The sequence below is a fragment of the Ceratosolen solmsi genome, unplaced genomic scaffold, assembly GCF_000503995.2.
Source record: "Ceratosolen solmsi marchali unplaced genomic scaffold, CerSol_1.0 scaffold2, whole genome shotgun sequence".
In the NCBI taxonomy this organism is placed as follows: domain Eukaryota; kingdom Metazoa; phylum Arthropoda; class Insecta; order Hymenoptera; family Agaonidae; genus Ceratosolen; species Ceratosolen solmsi.
The window spans coordinates 3,283,140-3,309,682 of NW_011948422.1; the positions used below are offsets into that span (position 1 = coordinate 3,283,140).

General features: G+C 32.0%; 1 protein-coding gene across 1 annotated transcript in view; it reads right to left on the reverse strand.

Moving 5' to 3' along the window:
* Positions 1-26,543, reverse strand: part of LOC105361816 (semaphorin-1A) — a 269,541-nt gene that overhangs the window by 33,613 nt on the left and 209,385 nt on the right. Inside the window, 1 exon segment of the mRNA XM_011499098.1 lies at positions 7,325-7,412. Coding sequence (XP_011497400.1) covers positions 7,325-7,412 — 88 coding nt within the window.

Genomic DNA, 26,543 nt, shown 5'->3' on the forward strand with positions numbered 1-26,543 from the left:
GGCCTGGGGCGTCGGGAATGAGTAAGTGTGCGCCAGGGCCACGATGGAGGTGTCGACGTATGCCGTTGGCGCTAACGGGGTCGCACCAGGCCACGATCGTCCTGGCAATCTCCTGGCAGTCGATGTCATCGAACCATATTTTTCCCGAATACGCGTGCATCAACGGTATTGCGAGAATCGCGGAGACCGCCGTGTGTCCACCGGCCATTGACCCCGAGGGTCGTTATCGCTTGACCTTCTTCCGCAATGGCTCGTCGTCGACCAAGGAAAAGTAGCAGCGGCGCAAGTTGCGGTGGGTAGTGGGCAGTCGGGCAGTCGGTAAGGGTAATAGGGGGAAGGTGGGTGGGGGACAAGCCAGATTTGTACTCGGGCGGGTGTCGTTATATCGTAGCGGCAGGTGCGTCGCGGCGCCTACCGTCGATCCGCAAAGGCGTCCGTTATGGATCGCTCGTGCTTTTTGGACGCGCGCCACGTGACGCGTTATTTCCGGTAGCGAGTAGTCCTTGCGGTGTGTCCTCGGATGCGCCTTCCGTGGGTAGCAGGAAATATTGCGCTCCGCTCGGAGCTTTGGCGCGCTTCCACCGACGGGGAAAAATCTTGGAGGAGGAAAAAGTTGTGACGAAGGATCGAGTGTGACGATAATTAGCAAAGTATTATTTGCGTAACGACGAGACGTATAACGCGATTGTGAAAAGCTGACTTTGGCGGTCTGGACGACGTTAAAGGGTATAATGATGGTAATTTGTGAGTAAATTATCCAAGAGCTTTTTATGTGTGAAATCATAGTGCTTTTGAATTTTAATAAACGACTGGTCAAACACTTTAAAAATGTCGAGGAAGCTATAGCGAGGCGCTACACATTTTTCGGTTTTATATTATTTTTGAGAGAATATCGTTGATTAAAAAGACTTATAATCCATTGCAAATTCAATTTTTTTCATATTATTTATTAAATTTATAATTTATTAAAATTTAATGTTCGATATATATTTAAGGCTGAGATTTTTTTTTCTTCATTAATTAGTTGAAAGCAGTTTGTTGAGTGACGTAATTATTGAATGAATATAAATCTTTTATTATACGAATATGCGAGTGTAGCGTAAATAAAAGGGACTTTAGCATATTATATTTATTCGTTCGTTTCTTCCTTTTATTTGTTCGTTTGTTTTTGTTTATATCAATGTTATAAAAGAATGCATGAAAGAATAAATCCTTAATATTGTCGACTATTCGTTGCTGATGTATATATTGTGTGAAAAAAAGTATACTTAAATGCAATTTCGTTACTTTGAAACAATATATATTTTTATATTCATTAAAAATGTTTATACTGCCATGAAGAGGTATTTAAGAATTAAACAATATAAATTATGTAGGCATGTAAAAATAAAATTTATTTTCTTTCTAACATTTAGTCTGTCTAATTCCCGTATGAATTTTGAAACCCAAAGATAAAAATATGTTTCTCGAAATATTACTTTTCATCATTAAGGAGTAAAGGGAAATATTATTTGAAAATTCAGTATATTAGAATTTAATTGTATTGAAAAAGGAAATATTCGGTAGAAGGATTATGTGGCTAATTTCTATATCAAAACATCTATATCGCAACAAATTTCAAATATCAAAACATTGTTATTTATTGATAATAACATACTCATTTTTGGCATTCAAATCAATATAAATTTACATATAAAATGTTATTCAATTTATTCAATTGCATATGAAACATTATAATTTCTTAAAAGTTTCTATTATTAATAGTGAATTATTAACTTATATGTGACTATTACGAAGTTATTTTAAATAATTGTTATTACCAATATAAAGTATTTCGAGTTTAAATTTTTTATTTATTTTTTATATTTATTTACAATATTTTCAATGTTGCAAGAAGCCAATCACATAATTAATATAAAAATATACGAATCTGTATTTTAGTCCACTAATCTCCGTTTTTATTAAACTTTTATTTATTAATAGACTTTTAAATAGATATATTTGTGCAAAATTAATCAATAAATAATTTCTATTTTTGGGTATATTTGTAGATAAAATTTAAAAATGATAAATAAATTGAATCATATGGATTTTTCAATATATTTTAAAAATAATAAACAGTTTAAAGATATTAGAAATTATAATATGAAACATAATTTTTTCCTTGTATAAGATAATTAAACAGTATATTTAGAAATTTAAAAGTTTTAAAAGCATATCAACTCCAACTGGATGTTTTCATTGGCTTTTCATATCAAAAGCTAACAATTGTACATTTATTTTTTAAACCAACGGTAACAAAAGAATAGAGATACGTTCAATTATGTCTAATGACAGGGGTGTTTAATGATGGAATATCATATTTTTATTTATATTATTACTATTAATTATACTACTACTACTACTACTACTACTACTACTACTACTACTACTACTACTACTACTACTACTACTACTACTACTACTACTACTACTACTACTACTACTACTACTACTACTACTACTACTACTACTACTACTACTACTACTACTACTACTACTACTACTACTACTACTACTACTACTACTACTACTACTACTACTACTACTACTACTACTACTACTACTACTGCTACTGCTACTGCTACTGCTACTGCTACTACTACTACTCATAATAATAATAATAATAATAATAATAACAATAATATTATTATTATCATTAGTATAGTTAGTTTACGCTATGAAGTATATTGAATATTTATGAAAATTTACTTTTAAAAATTTTATTATTACATAATTTTTTAACGATTAATTTATTATCTAAATTTAAAAAGAAAAGATCACTATTTTATATTGAGTATATATATATATCATTACTCTGTAGCATTTTAAAAATTAAATGTAATTGATATTGATTTTTTCATTAATAAGTGTTTAAAAAGGATTATCTTTCATAAATAAAGTTTATCTAATAAAAGAATAAGAATTATTTTTAAATGTTGTTGTTGGTGTGTTGCTGAAAAGTTAAAGTGCAAATTATATAGAATCCACATGAATTATCTGTCCAATGAAACATTTGGCCATTGTTATAAATTCACTTTTAATTATGAATTGTGAAATTTTTGCGAGTTATTCATAGTCCACAGTATAATATATTAGTTTTACCCCACATATGAAGAAATATAAGTTTAAAAACTAATTTCTTTTACATATTAAATTTTTAGACTTTTGACATTTAATATAATATTTATGGTAGAAAAGCAAAATGCAAAAATATTTCAATATATATATAGGATGAAAATGAAAATGGAAAGGAATTGTATACGTGTCAGGCGAATGAGTTGGTCTACGTCAAAAAATATCCTTGGGGACTATTGAAAAATTCGCGAATGTAATAAACCATTTGTCAATGATGGACACTTTCCTATGGATCCCTCTTATGTGCTTAACATACAAACAAAAAATATGAAAAATATTAAATAGCGGTCATATTTTTAACGATTACATCGACACAAACTTATAGAGATGATATGTGTTTTTAATCAATATTATCTGTATTAAGATAACAATTGTTGGAATATCGTTGCCTAATATATGCCTAAGAAGTATATAAACTCGGCGTCGAAGTATTTTTCTTGAAAATAATTACTCGCCTAATGTTAAACGGATTTATTATTTTTATATTCTCTTAAAGTCTCATACTTAATAACTATTCATTTTGTATTATAAAATACTTATAAATAATAGAATGTTAATAAATTTGACTTTAATTTTATTATATACTGTAAGAATTTACAAACACACAATTTACAAATGATTACATTCTTTATTTATGCAATCATGAAATTAAAAATATTTCATATAATATTATTTTACAAAATGTTTTTATAATTATACTTTTAAATTTAATTCATTGAAATTTTATTTACAAATTAAAAAAACATTTCCTAAATGGAATGGTTTGTATAGATCTTTAAAAAAATTTTTTATAAAAGAACGTATTTTTATATTGAATTGATTTTATCGAGTGTACGTTATTTATCTTTTTTTTTTCTTTCATTTTTCACTCTGAAATTATCAATACATTAATTTAATGTTCGTTCAGTATAATATTATAAATGGCATTTTAATATATTTAATACATAATCTATCGCAATTTATCTAAGATAATCTTAATCAGTGTAAATAATATTAATTAATTTTAATGCACAGAATTTCTCCGTTGTACGTGTAATTCAATACAGTAGAGCATCAAAGAATGTACTAGTAGCGGTGAAAAAAAAAGTAGATGGCCAAGTTTTAACAGCATCTGAAGATCACCAGTGCATAGTTTATTTTCTAATTCGTAAGATTGTTTTTTTTTTTTTACTTTCACACGATATATTCCGATATTCGAAATAATAAAAACCTTAAAAGAAGAAACAAACAAACAAACAAAAATACATAACACGTAAGAAAAATGTGACAATTATCATATCATCGATGCTTCAATTTCAATTAATACGAGTCTACGCGAATGACAAGTTTTTGTTCATACTTCTGATCTCTTGAATAGAAAATATTTTAACTATTAAATACTAATAGGATTTCGCAGTTAAAGATAATACGTTACATTACGAATATCAATTACTTGAAATTTCAATAGCCCTTTAAAGTTTTTGTAATAAGGCCTCTTATTAATAAATATGCACTTCATTCGAATAGAAAATAAATAAGCCGATGATTTCCAGTGTATAAAAATTGTAAAATAACATAGAATTAAAATTTTATCTAATTGATTATTATTATGGCTTAAAGGATAAATATAGTGACAGAATAATATTTGAAAGAATGCAAATTATTGTCCAAGTGTATTATGATAAATTACAGTTAGCGAAATATGATAATTCTATTCTAAAATCCAGTTCTATTATATAAGTTAAGCTGATATGTGAAACTGACATATAAAAGCAAAAATAGCTGCATTTAACGAAATTTCAACGTAAAATATGTAAAGCAAACATATTTACGTAACATATTAAAATCATAAATTTCTATATATATATATATATATATATATATATATATATATATATATATATATATAGCTTGTAAAACATCCAGTTTGAAATAGCAATAAATTTGCATGAAGGTGCATCATTGCATAAAATGATATGTCGTTCGATTTATTTTGCAGTAGAATTTTTCGCTCAATTTTGAGTTAGCGAGCGACACACTTTTACGGCTCTGCTATTTCATGAAAATAAACAAAAGCCCGGCAATTCCGCAGGTGAAGAGTGAAAGAGCCTCCTCGCTCGTGTATCGAGCCACGTAATGCAGCACCAACACAACTACAAGAACGGAGCTGCAGATGCACCACTGAGACCACACGGGCTTATCTCTTAATTCCTCGGCTCGATAAATGCGCTTTTCATAGGCGCGGACCAGACCGCGGAAATCCGTTGGAAACACGTTGTATTTAACTATTTAACGATCGATTGGAGCGCCTCCCAATCGCTCCTAACTGATATATTTATGTGCTTTGGATATTCAAATAAACGGACGCTCGACATTTAATTTATCGCACGCCTTCTATTACCATTGGCTTCCCAGCATTTCGCCGTTATGGCTGGGATCTTTAATTTCGTATTTCCGTAGCGCGTATTTTCTTTACGAATACTCTTCCAAAATCAATACAATGCGTTCAATTGCATTTGCCTATTGGAAAGGATTCCGGTTCCTTGCACTTGCTTTATATCATTCTATTTTCCATCCTCTTGCGCTTTAATTGCCAATTGTAAACTCGACTAAATCGTTCGACGATTATGCGAGAACAATGATTATGCTTATAACAACGAAGCTTTTGTCGTTGTCGATGTCGTTATCTTTCTTTACATAGAATTTTAATTCTTAAAGCAATTTTCCTCTCTTTCTCTTCGCAATTTACAATTACTTTTCAATTTTGTGCAATTTTACGCACAAGTCGGGTAGGACATTCATATTGATAACCAAAAAAGACAATAACAATAAATAAACAAACAAACATATAAACGTACGTGCAACGTGTCACGCGTTTTCTTGGAAATTTCTAGTAAATTTTGAACTTAAAGCTCATGCAAACACAACGTATTTGAGAAACAACGTTATCACGTGAACAATTTCATTTAAAAAGTAGGTGAATTAAGAGGTCCGCGCAGCACAAAGGCATGTCGGTCTTATACGTATAAAGAGTTATCATAGACAATGATTTCATTGATAACTGAACAATATCTTTAAAATATCTTTTAAATGATATTATTTTTATTTAATTTCTCTTTAATACACACTTTTTATTATCAATTCTTTCTACCAATATTTATTTACACATTTAAAGTCCTTGCATGTGCAAAATCAACTTAATTATACGCTGTATTTTTGCGTAGAAATGCTATGAAAGAATTCTTCTCTCTGCCAACTGAAAAAAATATCTGACGCTATATGCGCAATTATTTCGAGTATCCTTTATATAGCGAGGCAGTGTTAATTAAGCTCGTATTCATAAAAGTGTGTTTAAAACAAAAAGTGAAGGGGGATGATAACGAATGAATTATCATTGATTATAATATTTATATTATATATAATATTATAATAATTGCCGATTTGATACACGCATAAGCGCATAATTTATAAGGAATAGATTATAATTTTATCATCCTGCAAGACGATTGTTGTCATATCTCCGATTTGGCCGAACGAACCGAATGTGCCTGCGTACACACATCGCAGGTGGAAATCTTTAATAACTCTCGAGACATCGCGTGACGCATTACACCCATTACGCCCTTACACCGTCAAGTTACCGATTCTTCAATGTACAATCCTCCTCGACGGCCTACTAAAACATCGCAATACTTTCATCGCTGTTCTTGACCGAAATGTAAAAATAAATATAAATAAAAATAAAAAAAAAACAAAAAACAAAAAAAAAACTAAAAAAAAAAAAAAAAAAAAAAAAAAAAAAAAAAAAAAAAAAACAAAAAAAAAAAAACGAGAGTGTTGACAGCGCCAGGCTGAAAACAAAGTACTACCTGTCGGATTACAGCTACATTGGTATGTCGAGCATATAAAGGGAATTTCACGTTTACGGATCAGATTCGTAGTCGATTTGGGGTCCCGCATGAGGTCGTAAAAGAGGCTCAAAAGAATTGCGAGGGCGAATAGGGTAGGGGCTCCTCTTCGAAATCGCTTACATTACACGACCCGGTCGTTAATTCGACACGACACACGTAACCATAAAGAACTCGATCATGGAAGAATGAGAGGGATCGAGGAGAGGGGATAGGTGGATAAAAAAATGACGAAAGAATAGTGGACCGAGGAAACTTACCAGCGAAAACGGCTGTGCTGTTGTGCTGCGGGTCGTAGGGGCAGAGGCCGAGGCCGTCGTTGTCGTTCTCGCTCACGTAGTTGCCGTTCTGAAACACACAAATTGACGCAGTTCGTTATTTACCGCTGCCTCTTTGCTCATTTGCTTCAATCCGACGCAATGGTACTCGTTGGTAATTAACTCTAATCAAGCAGTTCCTGCCCGGAAGTATCGCTTTTGCAATGATACTTGGTTGGACGGGTTAGTTCTTCGGCCGATGGTAGTGAACTTTAGGGGCCACTACTAAGCTTTTAAAAAAACTTTTTAAAAAACGAGCGTAAGAATATAAGTTCTCTGATAAAGTTTTGGTTATCGTTTTTCACGAGGATGGGGCGCTGCCATTATTAATTGTATTTTAAGTTAAACGCAAATTACAAATAATCTTATTATTATCTTCTTAGTAGCTTCGTTATATTTTTTATTATAATTGAAAGTAATTTTAGTCATGGATAAAGCACTTTATATTGACCACTGATATTTAAGAAGCTTAAAACTTTGTATGTTGAGGATATTGCGTAATTTATACATATAATAGATTTTTAATTTTCATATTAAAGTTTAATAATATTGCATAATATGATACTCTTGATGAACATTATATCATTCGTTTTATGCTCACAAACAGGGATGTAAAATTTGTTTATATATATATATATATATATATATATATATATATATAATATAAATCCTAATAATATAATTTGCTTTTCAAAGGAATCTTTAAATTTGATATTTTAAGAGGAATGAAAAAAAAAAAAAAACATTCTCATATAATCGAAATTTTCATTACAATGTTCATTTTAAATAAATAAATATACTTACTGGATTTCTACAATACGTAACGTCTTAAATTATTTTAGAGAATAATATCTTCCTCAATTTTGCTTTCGAAAGTAAGAATTTATGTTTAAATATTTTGGATACTTTAAAACTATTAAATCTGCCTCTCAGACTTAGAATATAATGTAAGTGTCATAAACGATTATTATTGTAATTTAAAATGTTTCAATAGTTAATGCGATGATGGGACTGAAAATACTATCATACTGCTATAAATAAGTACGGATGATAATTTGAATAGTGAAGTTACACACGCCCGCAGACGTACGTGCACACGTATATAAATAATGTCCTCATAAATATGCGAATGCGTTGAAGTAGAAATGAATAAAAGCAATGATGAAAATTCATAAAAATCAAAACAGAATATAGGTTTTTATTATAAAGAGGAAAGAGAAGGAAGAAGCAAAGAATAGATATGCGAGATAAAGATAAGAAAAAGAGGCGAAAGAACCGCCCCCGTAGAGCCACTTATTCAAAATGTCGGTACAGTCGCCACTTCCTTCCTCTTTCTACTCGCTTTTTCTTCGCTAGAAAACCACTCCTCGCTTTCTTCTCTTTATCGCTCGTTAGACAATTCACCATCACCTCCGTTCTCTCTCTCTCTCTCTCTCTCTCTCTCTGCCCACTCCCATCTCTTTTTATCATTTATTTTTAGATGAAATCCTTTTGTTCTTTACCATCGCTGTACGAGTCCCTTCGTTTATTTTTTTATTACCGCGAAAGACAAGAAGACCATTTCTTCCTTTTACCTCTCTATCTCGTTTACTCTCCTGCCTCCACTCTCTCTCTCTCTCTCTCTCTCTCTTTCTCCCTGTCTCTACCTATCTATTCTTTATTTATTCCTTTTTTCTTTATCCTTATTCTTTTCGTGCCTCCACCACTCCTTACTTTATTCCCTGCGCGCGCGCGCGTTTCTCTCATTCTCATTCCGCTCGGCACTCTCACTATATTTGTATTTCCGAGTCGTGTCTGGACAAGTCAAAAGGCCTCTCGCTTTCTAGCCCTGGCTCCTTTACTATTTCGTTGCGCACTTTAACCGCCAAATAAGTGTAGGAAGGTAAAAGCTCATATGCACTTGTGTGACGGTCAATAGTCGTCGAAGATTGAAAAATTGTGCCTTTTCCGTTTCTATGGACTATTCAGAAAGGGCAGTAAAGGCGATTAGTTACAGAAGATTAATAGGAACGGCGGTATGATGGCGGTGGTGGAAAGTATGGAGGGGGCAGAATGGAGAATAAGCGAGCTAAACAAACAGAGAGAAAGAGGGAGAGAGAGAGAGGGAGAGAGAGGGAGAGAGAGAGAGAGGGAGAGAGAGAGAGAGAGATTTTTGGCGTGAAAAGGATATTCTTAACATTACATCAGTTGTTCTGAGAATTTGCTATTTTACATAATTTACAATACTATATATATAAAATTTTTTGCATTTTAAAATTAACTCTGTGTAATTTTATTTGTTCGAGATAATTCAATTATTCCATTATACATTATATTATGATGCTTTAGATGTAATTTACATTACATTCCTAAGTAAAGCATTCCTTGTTTGTAATTTTCTGAAAAGTATAATTTCAGGTTGGGCATTTAAAAGAATAATATTTGAGTATTAATTCGAAAATAGTTGATAGCTAAAATAAATAGAAAGTTGAGATCAAGCGTAATTACCAATATAATATAATAATTGTTTTAAATAAAACTCAATTTTGTAAAATAAAATGGAAATTTTACGATGTTCCAGCGTAATTTTAGAAAGCTTTTTATAAAAGATTTGAAAAACATTCTTACAATTTATTTCAAGTATTTTCTGCGGAATGCATGAATATTTAGTTTAAATTGTATTTCCAATAGAAAGTTTTAAATAACGAGTAAATAAATGTAGTTTTGCATTAATCAAGCATTTATTTCAATTAACGTCAATTGTTGAGTATAATAATTATAAAGCATTATAATGCCGGAGGTTGAAATTTATCAAATTCCAGCTAATCTCTACGTTGTTAGATATTTGCATATAAAATATCCTAATACAAGGTTAGAGGCAAATTATCGTTAATTACATAACAATCGCAAAATAATAAATTGTTATAAACGGAACATTGTACTTTTTTAATTTACAACGTGCTTCCAATACAGCCTGACATAGTACGAAATTCTGTCCTTACGTAATGAAATTATTTATTTCATGTACATAGGAAAACATGCAGTTTGGTAATATTACCGGTGACTTTGGCACGCGTGACAAACCTTTAAGAATATAAACTGAAGGAGCAAGCCGAAGTCTCGCAAGAAAGAGTAAAAAAAAAAAAAAAAAAAAAAAAAAAAAAAAAAAACGATTGGAGTCGGAGCACGCAACGACGTAAATAATTTGTAAATTTTAGCCAAGATCGGAGAAAAGACTGTTGTAGACTGCGACAGCAGTTGAAAGAGGAAAATTCGCAGAGCAAACGCACGGATGAGTGGAAAAGACAAAGTCAGATGAAGAAAAATGAGATGTAAAACATAGAGGTCAGGGGGTGGGATTGAGGCAAGAGAGAGAGAGAGAGAGAGAGAGTGAGAGGCAGATGCGAAGACAGTAGAAGATACACCGTTAGAAATGATCCCAGTGTGTCTGGTACGTGATCCAGTCTTCTGGGGAAGGCGGAGAGTCGTACTAAGATAAAGACAGACGTTCCAATTTCTTTATCCGCCCTTTTTCCGGATCTATGACTCTTATGTAATATTTTATTTACGTGATACTCGCTTCTATATTATATGCGCATATCTCGCGCTGGATGTGAGCTCACTTGTAGAGTGGCAGGAGCGAGCGAGGAGAGTAAGTTCCCAGGATATGCGCGGCTTCGCGGTCGCACGTACAGTTATTTGCGCTTGCGCGGCGCGCACACATTTGCCGAGCCAATGGCCATGGTAATTGATTAAAAAAATACATTAGCGTTGGGCAAGAGCACTGCCGACTCGACGGGAAGTCTCCGGGAAATGGAAGGACTCGAGGTTGGCCCATTTCTGCACGACAGCAATTTGAGTCTCAGGCATCACGTGGGACAAGTACTCGAGCGATTCAACTTTCGTCCTTCGTTCGCTTACCCTCCGCGCATTTACTTATCCTACTGTGTACCCGTCACTTTGCTTTATCGGTAAACAGGATTTTCAAAACCGCTAATAATTGATACACACGAGCCATAAGAAGAGTCGGAGTTACTCGTGAGTCGAACTCAATGGGATACGGAGATTTGCGTGACTTCCTTGCAACTGTTATTGTACTTGCAGTCACGATGCGGGGACGGGGGATGGGGGTTACGTACGTATATTAGCTTCGGTCTTACTGAATCCAATCCACTTCTGTGGAAAAAGAGATTTATTTCCTATTTGACAAATCAATATCTTCCATTTACATTGAGCCAACCTCACGTTTGCCAGACAGTTACATTGCTTTGTGCTCTTCGAGTTTACGAATATTATTTCTGTCATGGGTAGCTCAATGCTATGGACGTAAAAAAGAAAGAAAAACAAAAACAAAAACAAAAATTCGTTGTGAAAGGTCGTGTCTACTTTTTATACGTACTCAATACATTATTTTACCATTATAATAAAAGAGGTTTATAATTTCGATATCGTTCGCTCTATAAAAAGTGTTAATAATTATGAATACATCAATTGCGTTGATGCGTATTAAATCAAACGCTCAGCTTCTTTATTTGAAACAATAATGCTTCATTTATTTATCCGATTCTACATTATGCGACTACTTATGGTGTCGTCGGATTTGCGCATTAATTTTCTTCGATTGGATTAATTAATCAATATTTGGATTATCAACAACAATTATCGATCAAGCTGGTTGAATGGCATTATAATTGATAAAAGACAAATGATAATTGATCATTTGCACGATAGTGACATTAGTAACTTATTCGTTGGAGCATTTCAAATTACTTGACAATTGAAGTAATAACAGCTTGCGTCTGTTTTATTTTTGTCAATTAAATAATTTGGACGATGAATTTAACGAGGCTTGAAACTTTTCAAATCATCAACAAATCACAAATCTAGCAGCATCTACGAGCTTTGCTAGATAACTAACTGACTTAACGATTATATTAAGTTTTGTAAATGAGTTGGATTTATAATTTTCCAGCGATATAGCGCTCATAGATTTTCCGTTTGACAAAAAAGTAAATCAACCACTGTTGTCGCGAGGTATAACACAAAAAGTGACATCAGCGACGCAATAAAAGCCTTCATATTTATGTATCGACGGCAATTTAGTAAAAAGCATCCCAACCTCCCTCGTTCATTATATGTGTACACCAAAAGACTGTGTACATTCAATTTATTTTCGCGACGTAAACATATAATGTATCGCTTTTACACGAGGTTTGATTATGTAGAAAAGGAGATATTTAGATTCAAGCCAACGCCTAGTATTACATATATTATAATGATAAGCTTCAAATATTTGATAATATAATGGCATTATAAGGATGAGTTTTTATTTAAAATTACAATTCAGGATTAACGTTACATTTGCGACTCGTCACATTATAAATGACTCTTACATTCTAAACTTTATAATACATCTTTATTCTCAAAAAGTATTCTTAAAAAATTGTGTTTTATTATTTTATTCCATTACTATTGAATATAATTTTATATCGCTTGAACTTTATTTTATGATTTAATCGAATAACCTTTATTTTTTTTATGTAGAGATAGATGCAATGACAGTATTCCCTATGAAAAAACAAAAAACAAAAACAACAAATAAAGCAAAAACAAAAAAAAAAATTGAAATATTTACTTATCACTTTTTATTTAGTTATTTAAGCAATAGAGAAGTGTATTATAAAGTTACTAAAATCAATAAAATAATTTATGTTCAATATCAATGTATCATTCAAATTTCTTATTAAATATCAAATAAAATCTTCAGTACATAACTATTTTACGTATATTTTGTAAACTTATAGTGTTGTATAATTCGAAGTTATCAAAGATTTTTCACGTTCTACGATTAAAATTTCATTATTTATAGATTACATTTCATTAAAATTTTTTTACTTTCGACATACCACTATACACTATCATGGAATTTTATAAAATTCCGATTTTTTGTCAAAATGGCGCTTTATTATTCTTAATGAGTACTTTTATTTAAAACCAAAAACATTTATTTGAGTTCATATCACATCAAGCATTTTACTTTCGTAAAAAAATATTTTGCAAAAATTTGTGAATAATTTTTAAACTATAATGAAATTAGAATTATATTGCGGCTTAGTATAGTTGTTGTTGTTGTTGTTGTTGTTGTTGTTGTTGTTGTTGATGTTTTTTTTTTTTTCAATAATACTATATTTAAATGAAACGGTAGTAGTACATTTGTCCGTTTTTAAAACTAATTGGTTTTCTATTTATATCTTTTCAATGTAAAAAGTATTTTGTTGTACTTATTAAATCACGAATTATCATTGTGTGCAAAAAGGAGTCGAGGATAGAACATTTTGTTTCCAATAATTTTTTCACAAAAATAAGTTTATGATTCAAGAGTATTGGAATGATATATTATTACATTTGAAATACGTTCGTTTTAATGTCAATGTTTCAATGCTTAAAATTGCCTACGTATTTATTTAGATACGACTTGTAATTAAATACAAATATTAATATATAAATTATTTATTATTCAATTTTGATGAAAGGTACTCTTTTTTTAAGATATCGTGTGTCATTATTTTTAAACAAAATATTGATAAAGTTGTTATACTTTTTTTGTCACTATTTGTTTTTTAATAAAAAATTTTGTTGACAAAAAATGATTGAATTTACTGTTTTTTCTTTTTTCCGAGACGCTGCAGCGGTATAACATAACCCCTTGAGACATTTTATGTTGTCTCTAGTTTTGGAGAGTAACTGAAAATTCAATGCACTTATTCAAATATATTTTATTTCATTTATAAAGTAGGTTTTACAAGTATAATATAGCAGTGGAATAAGCGCCATTTTTATAATATTAATATTTGTATGCCGGTTGGAGAAAAAGAGAAAATGAATTGAGCTATCGATCTTACGAAATATTGCACTTTAAATATAGAGGTAATGCAATGAAATTCTAAATAGATTGTATCTTATAATAAATATCATAAATTTTACTATATTTCATTAATGTCCTATAAGTTTTAAACTTTTTAATAAATAAATAAATAAATAAATAAATAAATAAATATATAAATAAATAAATAAATAAATAAATAAATAAATAAATAAATAAATAAATAAATAAATAAATAAATATATATATATATATATATATATATATATATATAGAGAGAGAGAGAGAGAGAGAGAGAGAGACAGAGAGAAGAAAGAGAGTTTTAATACTGAGAAAGGGACTGAAGTATTCTTTAATTAATCGCATTATATTTATTATTTCTAGATTTATACCAATGCGCAAGCTAAATAAAAATTAAACTATTCAAATTTGTTATTATATCTTTTAGTCTTATTGTCATTTACAATTTTTTCTATTTGTTCCAACAATTCATATTCCAATGAATTTTGCCAGTGTTTTGCTTTGTTCACACCTCGATGTCAATTGAAGTTCTCGTGTTATATTGCGTGATATGGCTCTTTTACGTCATCGCGTAAAATATTTTTATTACTTTATTTAATTTGAAATTGTAAATTTATTTTTATCACACACACGCACATCTTATGAAAAATATACATTTACTATAATTATCACTCGGCATAATATCAATGCAGCATCATTGTTCTCAAATTAGAATAGACATAATATACGTGCAGAAAAAGCTTTAACATCGCCAGAGCTTTCCAGTGATATCATAATGATACACATTAAACATGTATTTACTACTAATACGCGAACAATGTTATCCAATTTAAAATTTCGTTATTTAGATTAATATATCGATCTCTAATGCCAAACAATACTCAATTATCAGACATTTTTCCTTATAATATAACTAAACTGAAATACATTTAATTTGTATCATCGTATCTCTTTTATATAATGTTATCATTTCGCAAATTTGAATATTATGTAATTTGTATTGCAAATAGTCGTTGATAATAACCTTGATTTATTCATAATTTATTAAATAATATATTGTAACAAATGTTGTACATGTTGTAACCGTTGTCGATTATTAATTCTATTAGCGTGATCGACTTTAAATAAATCGATAATTACTTCATTAATCAATATCTTCTATTTTATGGATAAACGTCGTAGGCAAGAATTGCGTTCATTCGTTGTATAAATTATTGTAAAACATTTCTGTCCACGTTCTTTTTTTTTTTTTTTTTTGGATCAATGTATGCTACAACGTTCATATCATGTCGGTTCATCCAAAACAAATCGATTCTACTAAACTTTATTGATTAAAAAAAAGAAAAAAAAAAGAAAAAAAAAATGTAAAATGAACGAATATTTTAAAGTAATTCACGTTTCTAAATTGAATTTGTATAAAAAAGAATTATATATTGAAATGAAAATTCATTTTATTAAAATTTATATAAAACAGTAGTTGGAAAAATATCGTCCTCTCTCCTTCATTTGTTGTTGTTGTTGTTGTTGTTGTTGTTGTTGTTGTTGTTTTATTTTTTTTTTATCAATTGTATAATAAAATGTTACGGAAAAATGTATTATCGGCCGATTTTTAATTATTATTAATATGAAATACGTGACAATGTTGAATATCCAAATGTCGACTCCAATTATAATAATCTAATTAATTGAATAAATTTGAATTATTTTAATCATTGTGATATAATAATGGATATAATGAGGTTTTAGAAGCTTCTTGTGATTCTTCTATTAAAAAATGTTGATCCGTTAAATATTATTTTCCCAATTGGAAATTTGATCTTTTTGAAAATAATTTTCTCTAAAGAATATCAATAATATACCTCCTGTTCTGTCTGCTATTCAAAGAATCACTACACATAGCAAATAACAGTAACACGCTCTATCAATACAAGAGAGATGCACGTATATTGGAACAATACGTATAGGGGATCCGTTGAAGAATTTCGCCTCAATATAGATTGGAATAAAAGCAAATGTCCACGGCAATTCGTTCTCTGCTGCCTCGCATAAATTTCCGTTGATTTCGTCATTATTATTCGAGAACACAGAATGTAATCTGCCTCCATCAAAGTATCTCATTCATCATGCTACGATGGATTAATGTCTAATTGAAAATTTTATTATATCAAAGATATCTATGATGGCGAGAAATTTTGCGTTATATATGCTGATTAATTTGAAAATTCGATTATTTTCTAAAGAAGAGACTGAAATTTAGATTATTTACATTAGTCTCATATTTTAGATTAGTTTCTTTTTCTTTCTTTCTTTTTTTTTTCTTCTTCTTCTTCTTCTTTTTTTTTTCTTTTTTTTTTTTTTTGACGTAATATTATGCATAGGAATCGATGTTTTGTGTTACGAATTGGAGATCGCGCTAGTCTTGCAATGGTTTCGACGAAAATGCCGATTGTATAATGCATTTGATGTCTATGAAATGGCATAATTGCCGAGTGTATTACATGAAAATAAATTTCATTAGTCAAATTTTGTGTCAAATGCTTGGCTCGATGCAATCATGAATTATCGATACAATGGTTAGTCTCTGAATCAAGTGTGTATTCAACATTATGGTTGATTATTCGATATTATGCTACATTCTGAAATATTAATGGAATAAATATTTAAAAACAGCACCGAATACATTGCGACATGAATTTTGTATTAATTTTTTTATTAAATGCAATCGAAGGAAATGCCAATGGAGCTTTTCAAAGTATTTATATTTAATTTTATATAAGACACATCACCGAATATATCTGCTCTTAATAATTCATGGAAAAATATAATATTTTCCAAAGACATGCCATCATTTCCTAACTTTTGCACAAAACTACTATAATTTCCCATCTAAAATATCATACAATGCACTAGATAATGCATTGTATCCTTCCCGTCGATAAGTGTACGGTTGTGCGATTGCGAGCTCGCAAGTATAATTGTAGGAGAAACAGGAGATGGAAAGAATATTTAATAAAGTCGAATTGGATATTATCATTATTATTTATTATTAATTATTAATTATTAATTGTTAATTGTTAATTATTAGGAGTGCTCGAAATAGAAAGATATAAATTGCAAGGAAATGCAATTGTCGGCATCGACGGTACGTTAATTGCTAATGTGTTTTGGCTGGCTCGATTCGTCGATCAGTGAGGCCCCTTTTTCAATAATTTTCGGCTTTTCGCGTGATTAGTGGCATTGGAAGGGCTGGCTGGTTAATAATAGGTAAATATCACGAAGAGAGCGCAGAGCTGCACTCAAGCTGAATTTGCCGCGGGATAATATTTATTTGTCAAGGAGAATAGCTCGCGAGCGCCCATCTACGCATATACGCATTTCTTTCGAGCAGTGAAAATGCCTGGAAAAATTCGTCTCCGCGTGTGCAAAGACTGGCGATCGACAAAGAATCGAATGAATGTTCCTCACGCGGCATCGCAAGCAAATTAATGCTATTTTCGTGCCCATCGCCAAGTACGATAATCATTAATATTTATGATAAAGTTTATAAAGTTTATCGAGTTTATTGAGTTTATCGAGTTTATCGAGTTTATCGAGCATTGGTATACACATGGATTAGTCCGGTCTGTTCTGGATTTGGCCGTTCAGTTTATTTTCAATAATCTGCCATCCGTTATTTGAAGAATTTTCAGCGGTTAATGAAAGATTTTACGACACGAATTTGTCCGTAATCAATAGCAGTAGCTTTAATAGCCGCATAAAGAAGGCTTATCGAGAAACAATCAGATTTCACAATACTTATAAGCTCACAAATCGAATATCGTTGATGTTTACGGCACTTTTTCAAGTGTTGTTGTAATTTAGAAGGGCAGATTTTATATTAGCAATTATGACATTTGTAAGCGGAATCGTTGCCTCTATTTATGTCCTACTGGCTTCATCGAAATAAGCACTGAAAAACAATAAGCATTACATAAGTAATAAAATGCAATCCAGATACATCATCATTGTTCTCATATATATATATATATATATATATATATATATATATATATATATATATATATATAGCGCTATAACCGAAGATGTACAATCTCTTATCTTATTTATTCATGAAATCTATTTATGAGAACTATCGATAACTTGTACGAGCTCGTATTTGTGATATACTTGTAAAAATGTTTTCATTTGTCCTTTGACCGTAACTGAAAATACAATAAAGATCGTATCCGTATTTTATACAACACATGTGAATTTATCGATATAAAAAAGCCCTTACTAAGGCAATCCACAATAACAGAAGGTCAGAATGAATACGAATGTAGTAGCGAAAAAGAGCAAAAAGAAAAAAAGAAAAAAAAACAAGTACGATGAACAACGGTGCGTGCATGTCATACAAAAATAGAAGTGGATGGATCCTATCAGCATATATCTACGCACATGCGTACATCAAGGCATACAGCGCACGCTTATATGTAGAGAGTGAGAGACTGGTAGTGCATAGTTGAGCAAAGATGTGCAAGGATGATAGAACACTAGTGACATGAAGAGTGAAGAAACTACCCAGAGACAATCAGTTGACTTTTCATTTATTTCTCATCGAATTAACTTTATTGAAATTCGGTCATTTCATACGAGCGTCTATTTCCTCATAATCGACCAGGCAGAGCTCCATATTTATTCCTATTCTTTTTTCTTTTTTTTTTTAAAGCTGTAATATGTATACGTGTACCTGTATACGTGTGCAAAAGTGCAAGTCTTAGGTGAATTTGATAACAGTTTGTCTTAGCTTTTTGGTGAATATTGTTGCATGCCAATTAAGACATCAGGTAATTGCTAAAAAAAAAATATCCGTCCTTATTTCAACTTGAGAACGTGGCGATTACTAGATATTTGGCTTTATTACAATCTACACGTTTCGATTAAATAATTAATATTGTACGAAAAAATTACAAATTTAAATTGGTTAATCGCCCAGGATATACGTGCTGTATTATCTTATTTAAAGAGGATTTTATATTATAATCAACTCCCATTCTATATGGTGTGGATTTTGATGCTACGTTTTGGAATTTTACTTTAGATTAACATTAAAATTACGAATTAATAAATTGTTTATGTAAATTGGCATTTAAAATTAAACATATCTTTCAAATATTTCAATAACAAGGTAGCGTGAAATATATTGAATAAATTATAATGAGCTAATACGGTATAATTTGTAAATCAATTTCTATAAATTAATGCCTCGCTAGTAGTGTTCCATTTGTCTATACTTAAAGCACAATGGAGGATAAGTTTCATTATTGGCTCCATTCGCTTTATCACCAATTCATACAGAAAACACTATTATACGCCATTTATGTACGCTTCGGAATAAATTCAGCATTAATTTTCGCAAGTATCAATTAAATATTCAATCATCAATTAAATTTATAATTATTTGGGCTTGAAATTTATTATTGTTTTACTGTTAATAATAATAATAATAATAATAATAATAATAATAATAATTTATTGTCATAATAAAAGTTATTATTGTTTTATTATTAATAATAATAACAATAATAATAATAATAATAATAATAATAATAATAATAATAATAATAATAACAATAATAATCATAATAATAATAATTGTTGTTGTTGTTGTTCTTATTCTTATTGTCGTCGTTGTTGTTATTACTACATCGTTATTATTTATTAAGCACAGCTTATTATTATTCATATATATCAAGGTATCCCCTCCCGCCTTCTTCTCCTCACCCACGCCACGCAATATCTATATAAAAATACGTCGGCTTAAGCTCGCAAAGCGGATAATAATCTTGTGTCGATTCTCCGCAGCGTATGAATACACTTTAGGCGAGAAGAGAGAGAGAGAGAGAGAGAGAGAGAGAGAGAGAGGGGGGAGAAGAAGAAAAGTCGAGAATGGATTCGAATAGGGTCGGTAGCGGAGCACAAGCTGTCGGCACAATCTACAATGTTCATTCGTAATTTCAGCTGGAAATCGATTATGGGCGCAGAGAATAGAACGACCGGCGCCTTTCGCCAACAACCCTTTCTTCAAAACGCAGAACGGCAAATGAAATGCCCCGTTCATGGTCGATTGCGTTATCGAATGCTCACGCTGGCCTTATGATGTATGCCTCATGCGCCAAACTTATAATCCCATAAATTTTTTGCGGCAACTCGTACATTAGAGCGAATCGAGTGGCGGCGTTTCGACGAGTGTAATTTCTCCGTTGAAGCTGACGCCGACTGCATTACGGGCAAGATTTTTTCGTCGAGAGCTCGAAATATTCGTTATTTGCCGGTAAAGCCTTCCTCCACCAGTTTATCCAACCACTTTACTTTCTTCTTCCCTTAATTTCCATGACTATTTTTAATCTTTTCCTCGGCTTCGTTCGTGCTGCCAAAGCAGCCCGACCTGCGCATATATCACTTTCTTGCATAATATACATAGCATATTACTCATATGCTTAGAAGTTTTGTGCCCGATAGGTCTCGATGGGCATAAGAAACTTGGCTTTCGTAATTTAAATAAGAATCGTAACGTTGCGAAGGTAAATCACCATTGTAGTAACATCGAAATTTTAGTAACGAATGGATAAACGAAAGAATTCAATGCCAATAAAGATTTATGTTTTGTATTGTTTCAAGCCCATGGATAAGTAATGTAATTGCACGTTGACTCGGCGAGGCGCGTCAATTATTATTAAATTAAACGAAATGCGTTATTCCTTTTTTCTTTTCTTTTAATAAATCAAATATTATGAAATAAAGTGAAATGTATGAAACAAGCAACGAAGGAAAATAGTAATTTTAAATAATGTCATACGTTACTATCCAACAATGAAAAACATCTAATATAGGCTCCCTATTTTGAAGATAAGAACATTTGGAGATTTCGTTGTTCTACAGTTTATTTCATTGTTTATTTGCAGCTATTTATTTCACACATCTTGATATCGGAGTTGAGATGCCATCCATGCCATAATCCAAACAATTCGATCTTTTCCATAGCGTTCTCCTCAGCAATCGCTTTCATTCTGTAGCTAGCGTACATGTATTTAAGCGTATTCCCGTATTTGAATTTGTATAAATACGCGTGCACACATGCCCAATATGGAAAAGCTCGCGTGCAAGTTTCGATTTGGGTATATGTACGTAAGCATACAATTTGTAGGGATCGGTTCGCATGCGCGCGCGCACACACACGCACACTGACACGAAGATATATATATATATATATATATATATATATATAGAGAGAGAGAGAGAGAGAAAAATTTATATAATTATATATGCATACAGCGATAAATGAATGTGTGCGCGTTCGTGTACACGAGTACAAGTATTTCTCTAGGTGCATCTCCGATAACCGATGGAGTTCCATAAAATCGAACTACTTTAACAAAGCTTTGAAGAAAAAATAAAGTATAAACAAAATAAAATAATCAATGGAATTGATAGAAAGAGAGAGAGAGAGAGAGAGAGAGAGAGAGAGAGCGAGTGATAGCGACAGATTGAGCGAAAGAAGCGGCAATGAATACGAAATTCGCTTTTCAAGAAATGAATAGTAGAAAATATGAAGAAGTCGTTCAGAAACTGTTTTATAACGTATAAGGAAGTAGAAGGGAAAATAATATCTTACGTAGACAAACGTAAGCAGAAAATGAAAGAGAAGGATAAAGAGCGATAGATAGTTGGAGATAGACAGCCAGAGAGAAAGGGGAGAGGGATGGAGAGAGAGAGAGAGAGAGAGAGAGAGAAAGGAAGAGAGAGAGAGAGAGTCGTTGAAAAAAGTGAGTGAGCGACTGATGGGGATGGAAATGGGGATGGAGGGGTGTGTGTGTGTGAAGAGTGTGAATACGTCGAAGGAAGAATAACAAGGAAAACAAGAGGATTTCCTTACGAGTTGCTGCTATAGGAGGGCAAGCGGCTGCAATATTCTGTTTACCTTCGTAAATTCATATTGAATTTCTCGCGCATTTATATCGCGGCTACTTCTCGTGGGTTTCTCTATGGCCTTATGCTTTTCACAATATCTTCTCATACGCTTTATTTACACGTTCTACATACAACTCCTCCTCCCCCCCCCTCCCCACTCTACACTCACCACTCTCCACTCTCCACCCCCTAACAAAACCAATGTAGGATAAGCTGTTGGTGTTGTTGCAAGGGATTTTGAAATAGGAAAAAAGAAGAGAGATGATGCTTTGTTGTTTTTTTTTTATTCAAGTTTTCATTCTTCTCTTTGCTCGTTCATTTTTAACGAAAGTTATGCGCAATTTTTAAACAGTCATAGTTAAAAAAACCATTTGGATTGCAGCGCCTTTTATGGGGCATGTGAAGCGCAAATTTCTACAATGCTGAAGAATAAGTCGCGGTTTTTCTGAATTTGTACGCATGTGGAAACATTGTATTTACGTGCTAAATATAGAATTCATTGCTTTTTATAATTTATCGGAGTTGCGGATTTCACACTGAAATATTGGGATTTCATTCTCCGAAAATATAGTCGATAAAATTCATTGCATCGTGTTGGATTATAGCAATGGGTGTTGGGTAGTGGATGGGAGATAATTAGAAGGGATGGTTATAGGACCGAGGGGGGGGGGGGTTAGTTGGATTTGAAAATTCTAAATTGAGTGACTACTATTTCTGTATTCGATAACAGCTTCGTAAGAGGTTAAAGATTATTTAAAAAGTAATTATAATATGCCCAATACGTCAGAATTTAACATCAATTGTACTATTTTCAAAATAGATATTATTTAAGAATGTCATCCCAAATGGAATCTGTTTTATATTTTATATTTTTATTTTACGATATTTTGCGGATTGTTTAACGAACGTTTTTAAATTATTAACTTTGCATAATCTGTTCATTCTACTGATTAAACTTTTAATTTTTACAATTAAAATTTTAGCCTAACTTAGATTGAAAAAATTGATGACCGAAGCTTGACACATGTTTATTCCATATTGGAAATTAAAAATTGCACAAAAGGTACGAGACATAATGCGGAAAAAGTATTTATTCTTTATTCTCATAAATTCATTTCTTCGTCTTTAATAGAAAAATAGAAAAAAGAAGAATCTTAAAAATTTTACATCTTCAACTGATATATGAATTTTTGATTATAATTTGGTAGACAAATCTTTATTATCGCATATTTAACATAAAATTTTAGCTAAAGTGAAAAAGTAACGATGCCCATGTAGATAAATCCTGTGCTTCTTTACTGATTTTCTCATTTTTACGTAACAATCCTCTTTCCTTCACACACCATTGAACAAACGAGCAGGAAAAAGTTGAGCCTATCAACAACACTCGACGTCCATATAATAAATTCTTTGACTAAGATGATATGTATATAACAATTATTTACATTATATAGTTACTCATTTGCAATTCTCTCTTCGAGCGATGGCACATTCCTATTAGTCGCATTGGATTCACAGTAACATTTAAAAAATTACATCTGAAAGTATGTCGATAATACGTTATCTATATACTTCAAGCGGAAAATCGACGATATAGTTATGAGATAATGCTTAGTAATTAAAATGGCCTCGCCGCCGCTAAGCAATGAAAATAAATCGACGGAATATGGAATGTGAAAAGTTGCGGCAACGCGATGAGAATGAGAACGGTGCGTCATCATTGTTTCGTCATCATTCGTACGTATTAGACGGAGAAAATGGCAGGGTGGAAGGGATTTTCATTCTTTCACGAGTGCATCGCTTGGCTACTGTCCAAAGTAGTGACGCGCGCGTTATTATCAGCGATACCGAAGCTCTTTAATTTCCATGCGCCATATATAGTTTTCGGCCCGAAAGCAAAAGTATTAAAAATAAAGAGCTCGCGGCATCTCCGCGCTCGAATATTATCTTAACTGCTCTGGTTGTGAAAAGAAGCGCACAGTCTTGCCCACCCGTCAGTTGATATTAAATACTATTTACATACGGACGAGCGAGTTATTCGTTATCTCGGTCTTAAACTTCCAAACTAATTATCATTAATTAGAAAAGTTGGCCTTCGCGCGCATTTCTTGTTTCACTGTTGCAACTACTCGCGCACGTTTCAGCGTACGTGTACGCGCGTGTGCGCTCTCTTGTGTATTATCCCGCAGACTCGCGCGCGTGCGCCACCACCTATGTATGCATAGCAATGGAAAGTTTTCGCTGGCGGTGGAGGCGGTGGCAAACGGAGCCTGCGTAGGTGATAAATTACACTATGCCGTTTTGTGTGCATCTACTCCTCGCAAAACAATCGCGACGAAATTTTACCGCAGACTGGTCTTTGAAAGTTCCCTTTTCCTCGAACACCGCTTGCTTGTCAGTTACACAGGGATGTTGCGGGGTTGGTCCGCGAGTGGTGGATGGGGGGGGGGGGAAACAAGATTTTAATATTAATATTTTAAGACGTAAATCTCGGAAATTTTATAGGCACGCCGAGCACCGAGGAGGATAAGCTATTGTTGCTTGCTACAAATTTATATGCACAGTTTTCTCATAAAGTGTTGAGAGTTATATTAGTATATGTACGTATTAATAGACATAAGGCAAATGATCTTTATTGTATAAAGTATCCTTGTTATACGAATGCATTTGCGTGTATTATAAGAATGCCTATGGAAGATAAGCGGATGGAAAATCTAAAGATCCTTCGTATTATTATAGCTTTTCAATAATTACGTAATTTTTATAATGAATAATTTTATTTTGTTTTGTTTTGTTTTGTTTTGTTTTGTTTTGTTTTATTGTTGTTGTTGTTGTTGTTGTTGTTGTTGTTTTACACGATGACTTTCAGAGTGCATATTTATGAAATTGACGGGAGTTAACAAGCGGCGTATGAATATTCATGAGAATACAATAGTAAATTATTCTTGGTGTTTTTGTGTTAAATGAACGTGTAGACATAATTTATAACCAACTTCGTTGCGAAGAAGAATACAGTGTAAGTCTATTTTGATGTTATACAGTTTTATCGTACGATTATAAACATTTTCTAATTTCCGCGGAAGACTTATTGTTTTCGAACACTTTAAAGCATAACTTTTCCTTTCTTTTGACTTTTACGTTTAAAATAAATGAAAACTAACGGGCCAAAGCGTTCTTTACGCTCTATCTTTTTCTTTCGTGGCAGAGGACGAGAGAGAGAGAGAGAGAGAGAGAGAGAGAGAGAGAGAGAGAGAGAGAGAGAGAAAGAGAGAGAGAGAGAGAAGATGGAAACACAAAGAACAAGGCTGAGTATCGATGCAAAATAATATGGCTGATTGGTGTTATTTTTTTTTTTTTTTGCGAAAACAAGATAGTAGTGCAACTCAGCAGTGGTGTATGTCATTCGTGCTTTGACTAAATGAAATCACGTCACAACTCGTATGCTCCGTCTCTCTCATTTTCTCTCACGCGACAAAGTTTCGAGTTAGACAAGAGGCAGATATAATATAAAGAGCCAACCAGATTTTTTCCCCCCATTACATCTTCTAACTGTTTTACAAAATAAAAAAGTTTCAATTTTTCCAGCAGGAAATAGGACGACGGAAAATTAATGAAATGATATTGTTGAAACTGGTCGATGGTAGCGTATAGAGTAGACTTTTATTTCCTGTATTTCTTTACTATCTTGTTGTAACTAAAAACTACATATTTTTCACGATAGAATAGGCGGGAGGGAGGGAGGGAGGGAGGTGGGAAGGAGGGTAAAAAAAAAAGATTGAAAGTCGTCCTTTCTGCAGTTTGTCGAGATAGTTTTGCAAGGAAATGCGACGTGTGCCCTATTTTCGCTGAAAACCTTAAACGAAGCATAAATGTCACTCTTCTTACTAACAACTCATGCCGTGCAATACCCTACAAAACGTAAATTTCTTCCGATTGGAAGTACCGTGGCTTACATAGAATAATTTATCATAATCAGTTTATCATAATTAATGTTGCATTTATTATTGAACATTTGATGAATTAAATAAAATTGATGGTATGCCACGGTGAAGTAAATTATAAAATTTTACATATCTTCGATAATAATATCCTATGATTTATGATAAGTGAATACACTAGTAGCTCTAACCATAATTTCTAATTTCTATTTTTGCCCATTGTTTTTTTTATAACTGTGTCGCATCGTTCATATGTTGAACTTTCGTTTTGCCCACAATTTTCATTATAATGTGAATAATGAAAAAAAAAAAAAAAAAAAAAAATATTATTAATATTTGTTATTGTGTAAGCGATAAAATCAATAGGCTTATCGCTTTTGAGACTTGGCGG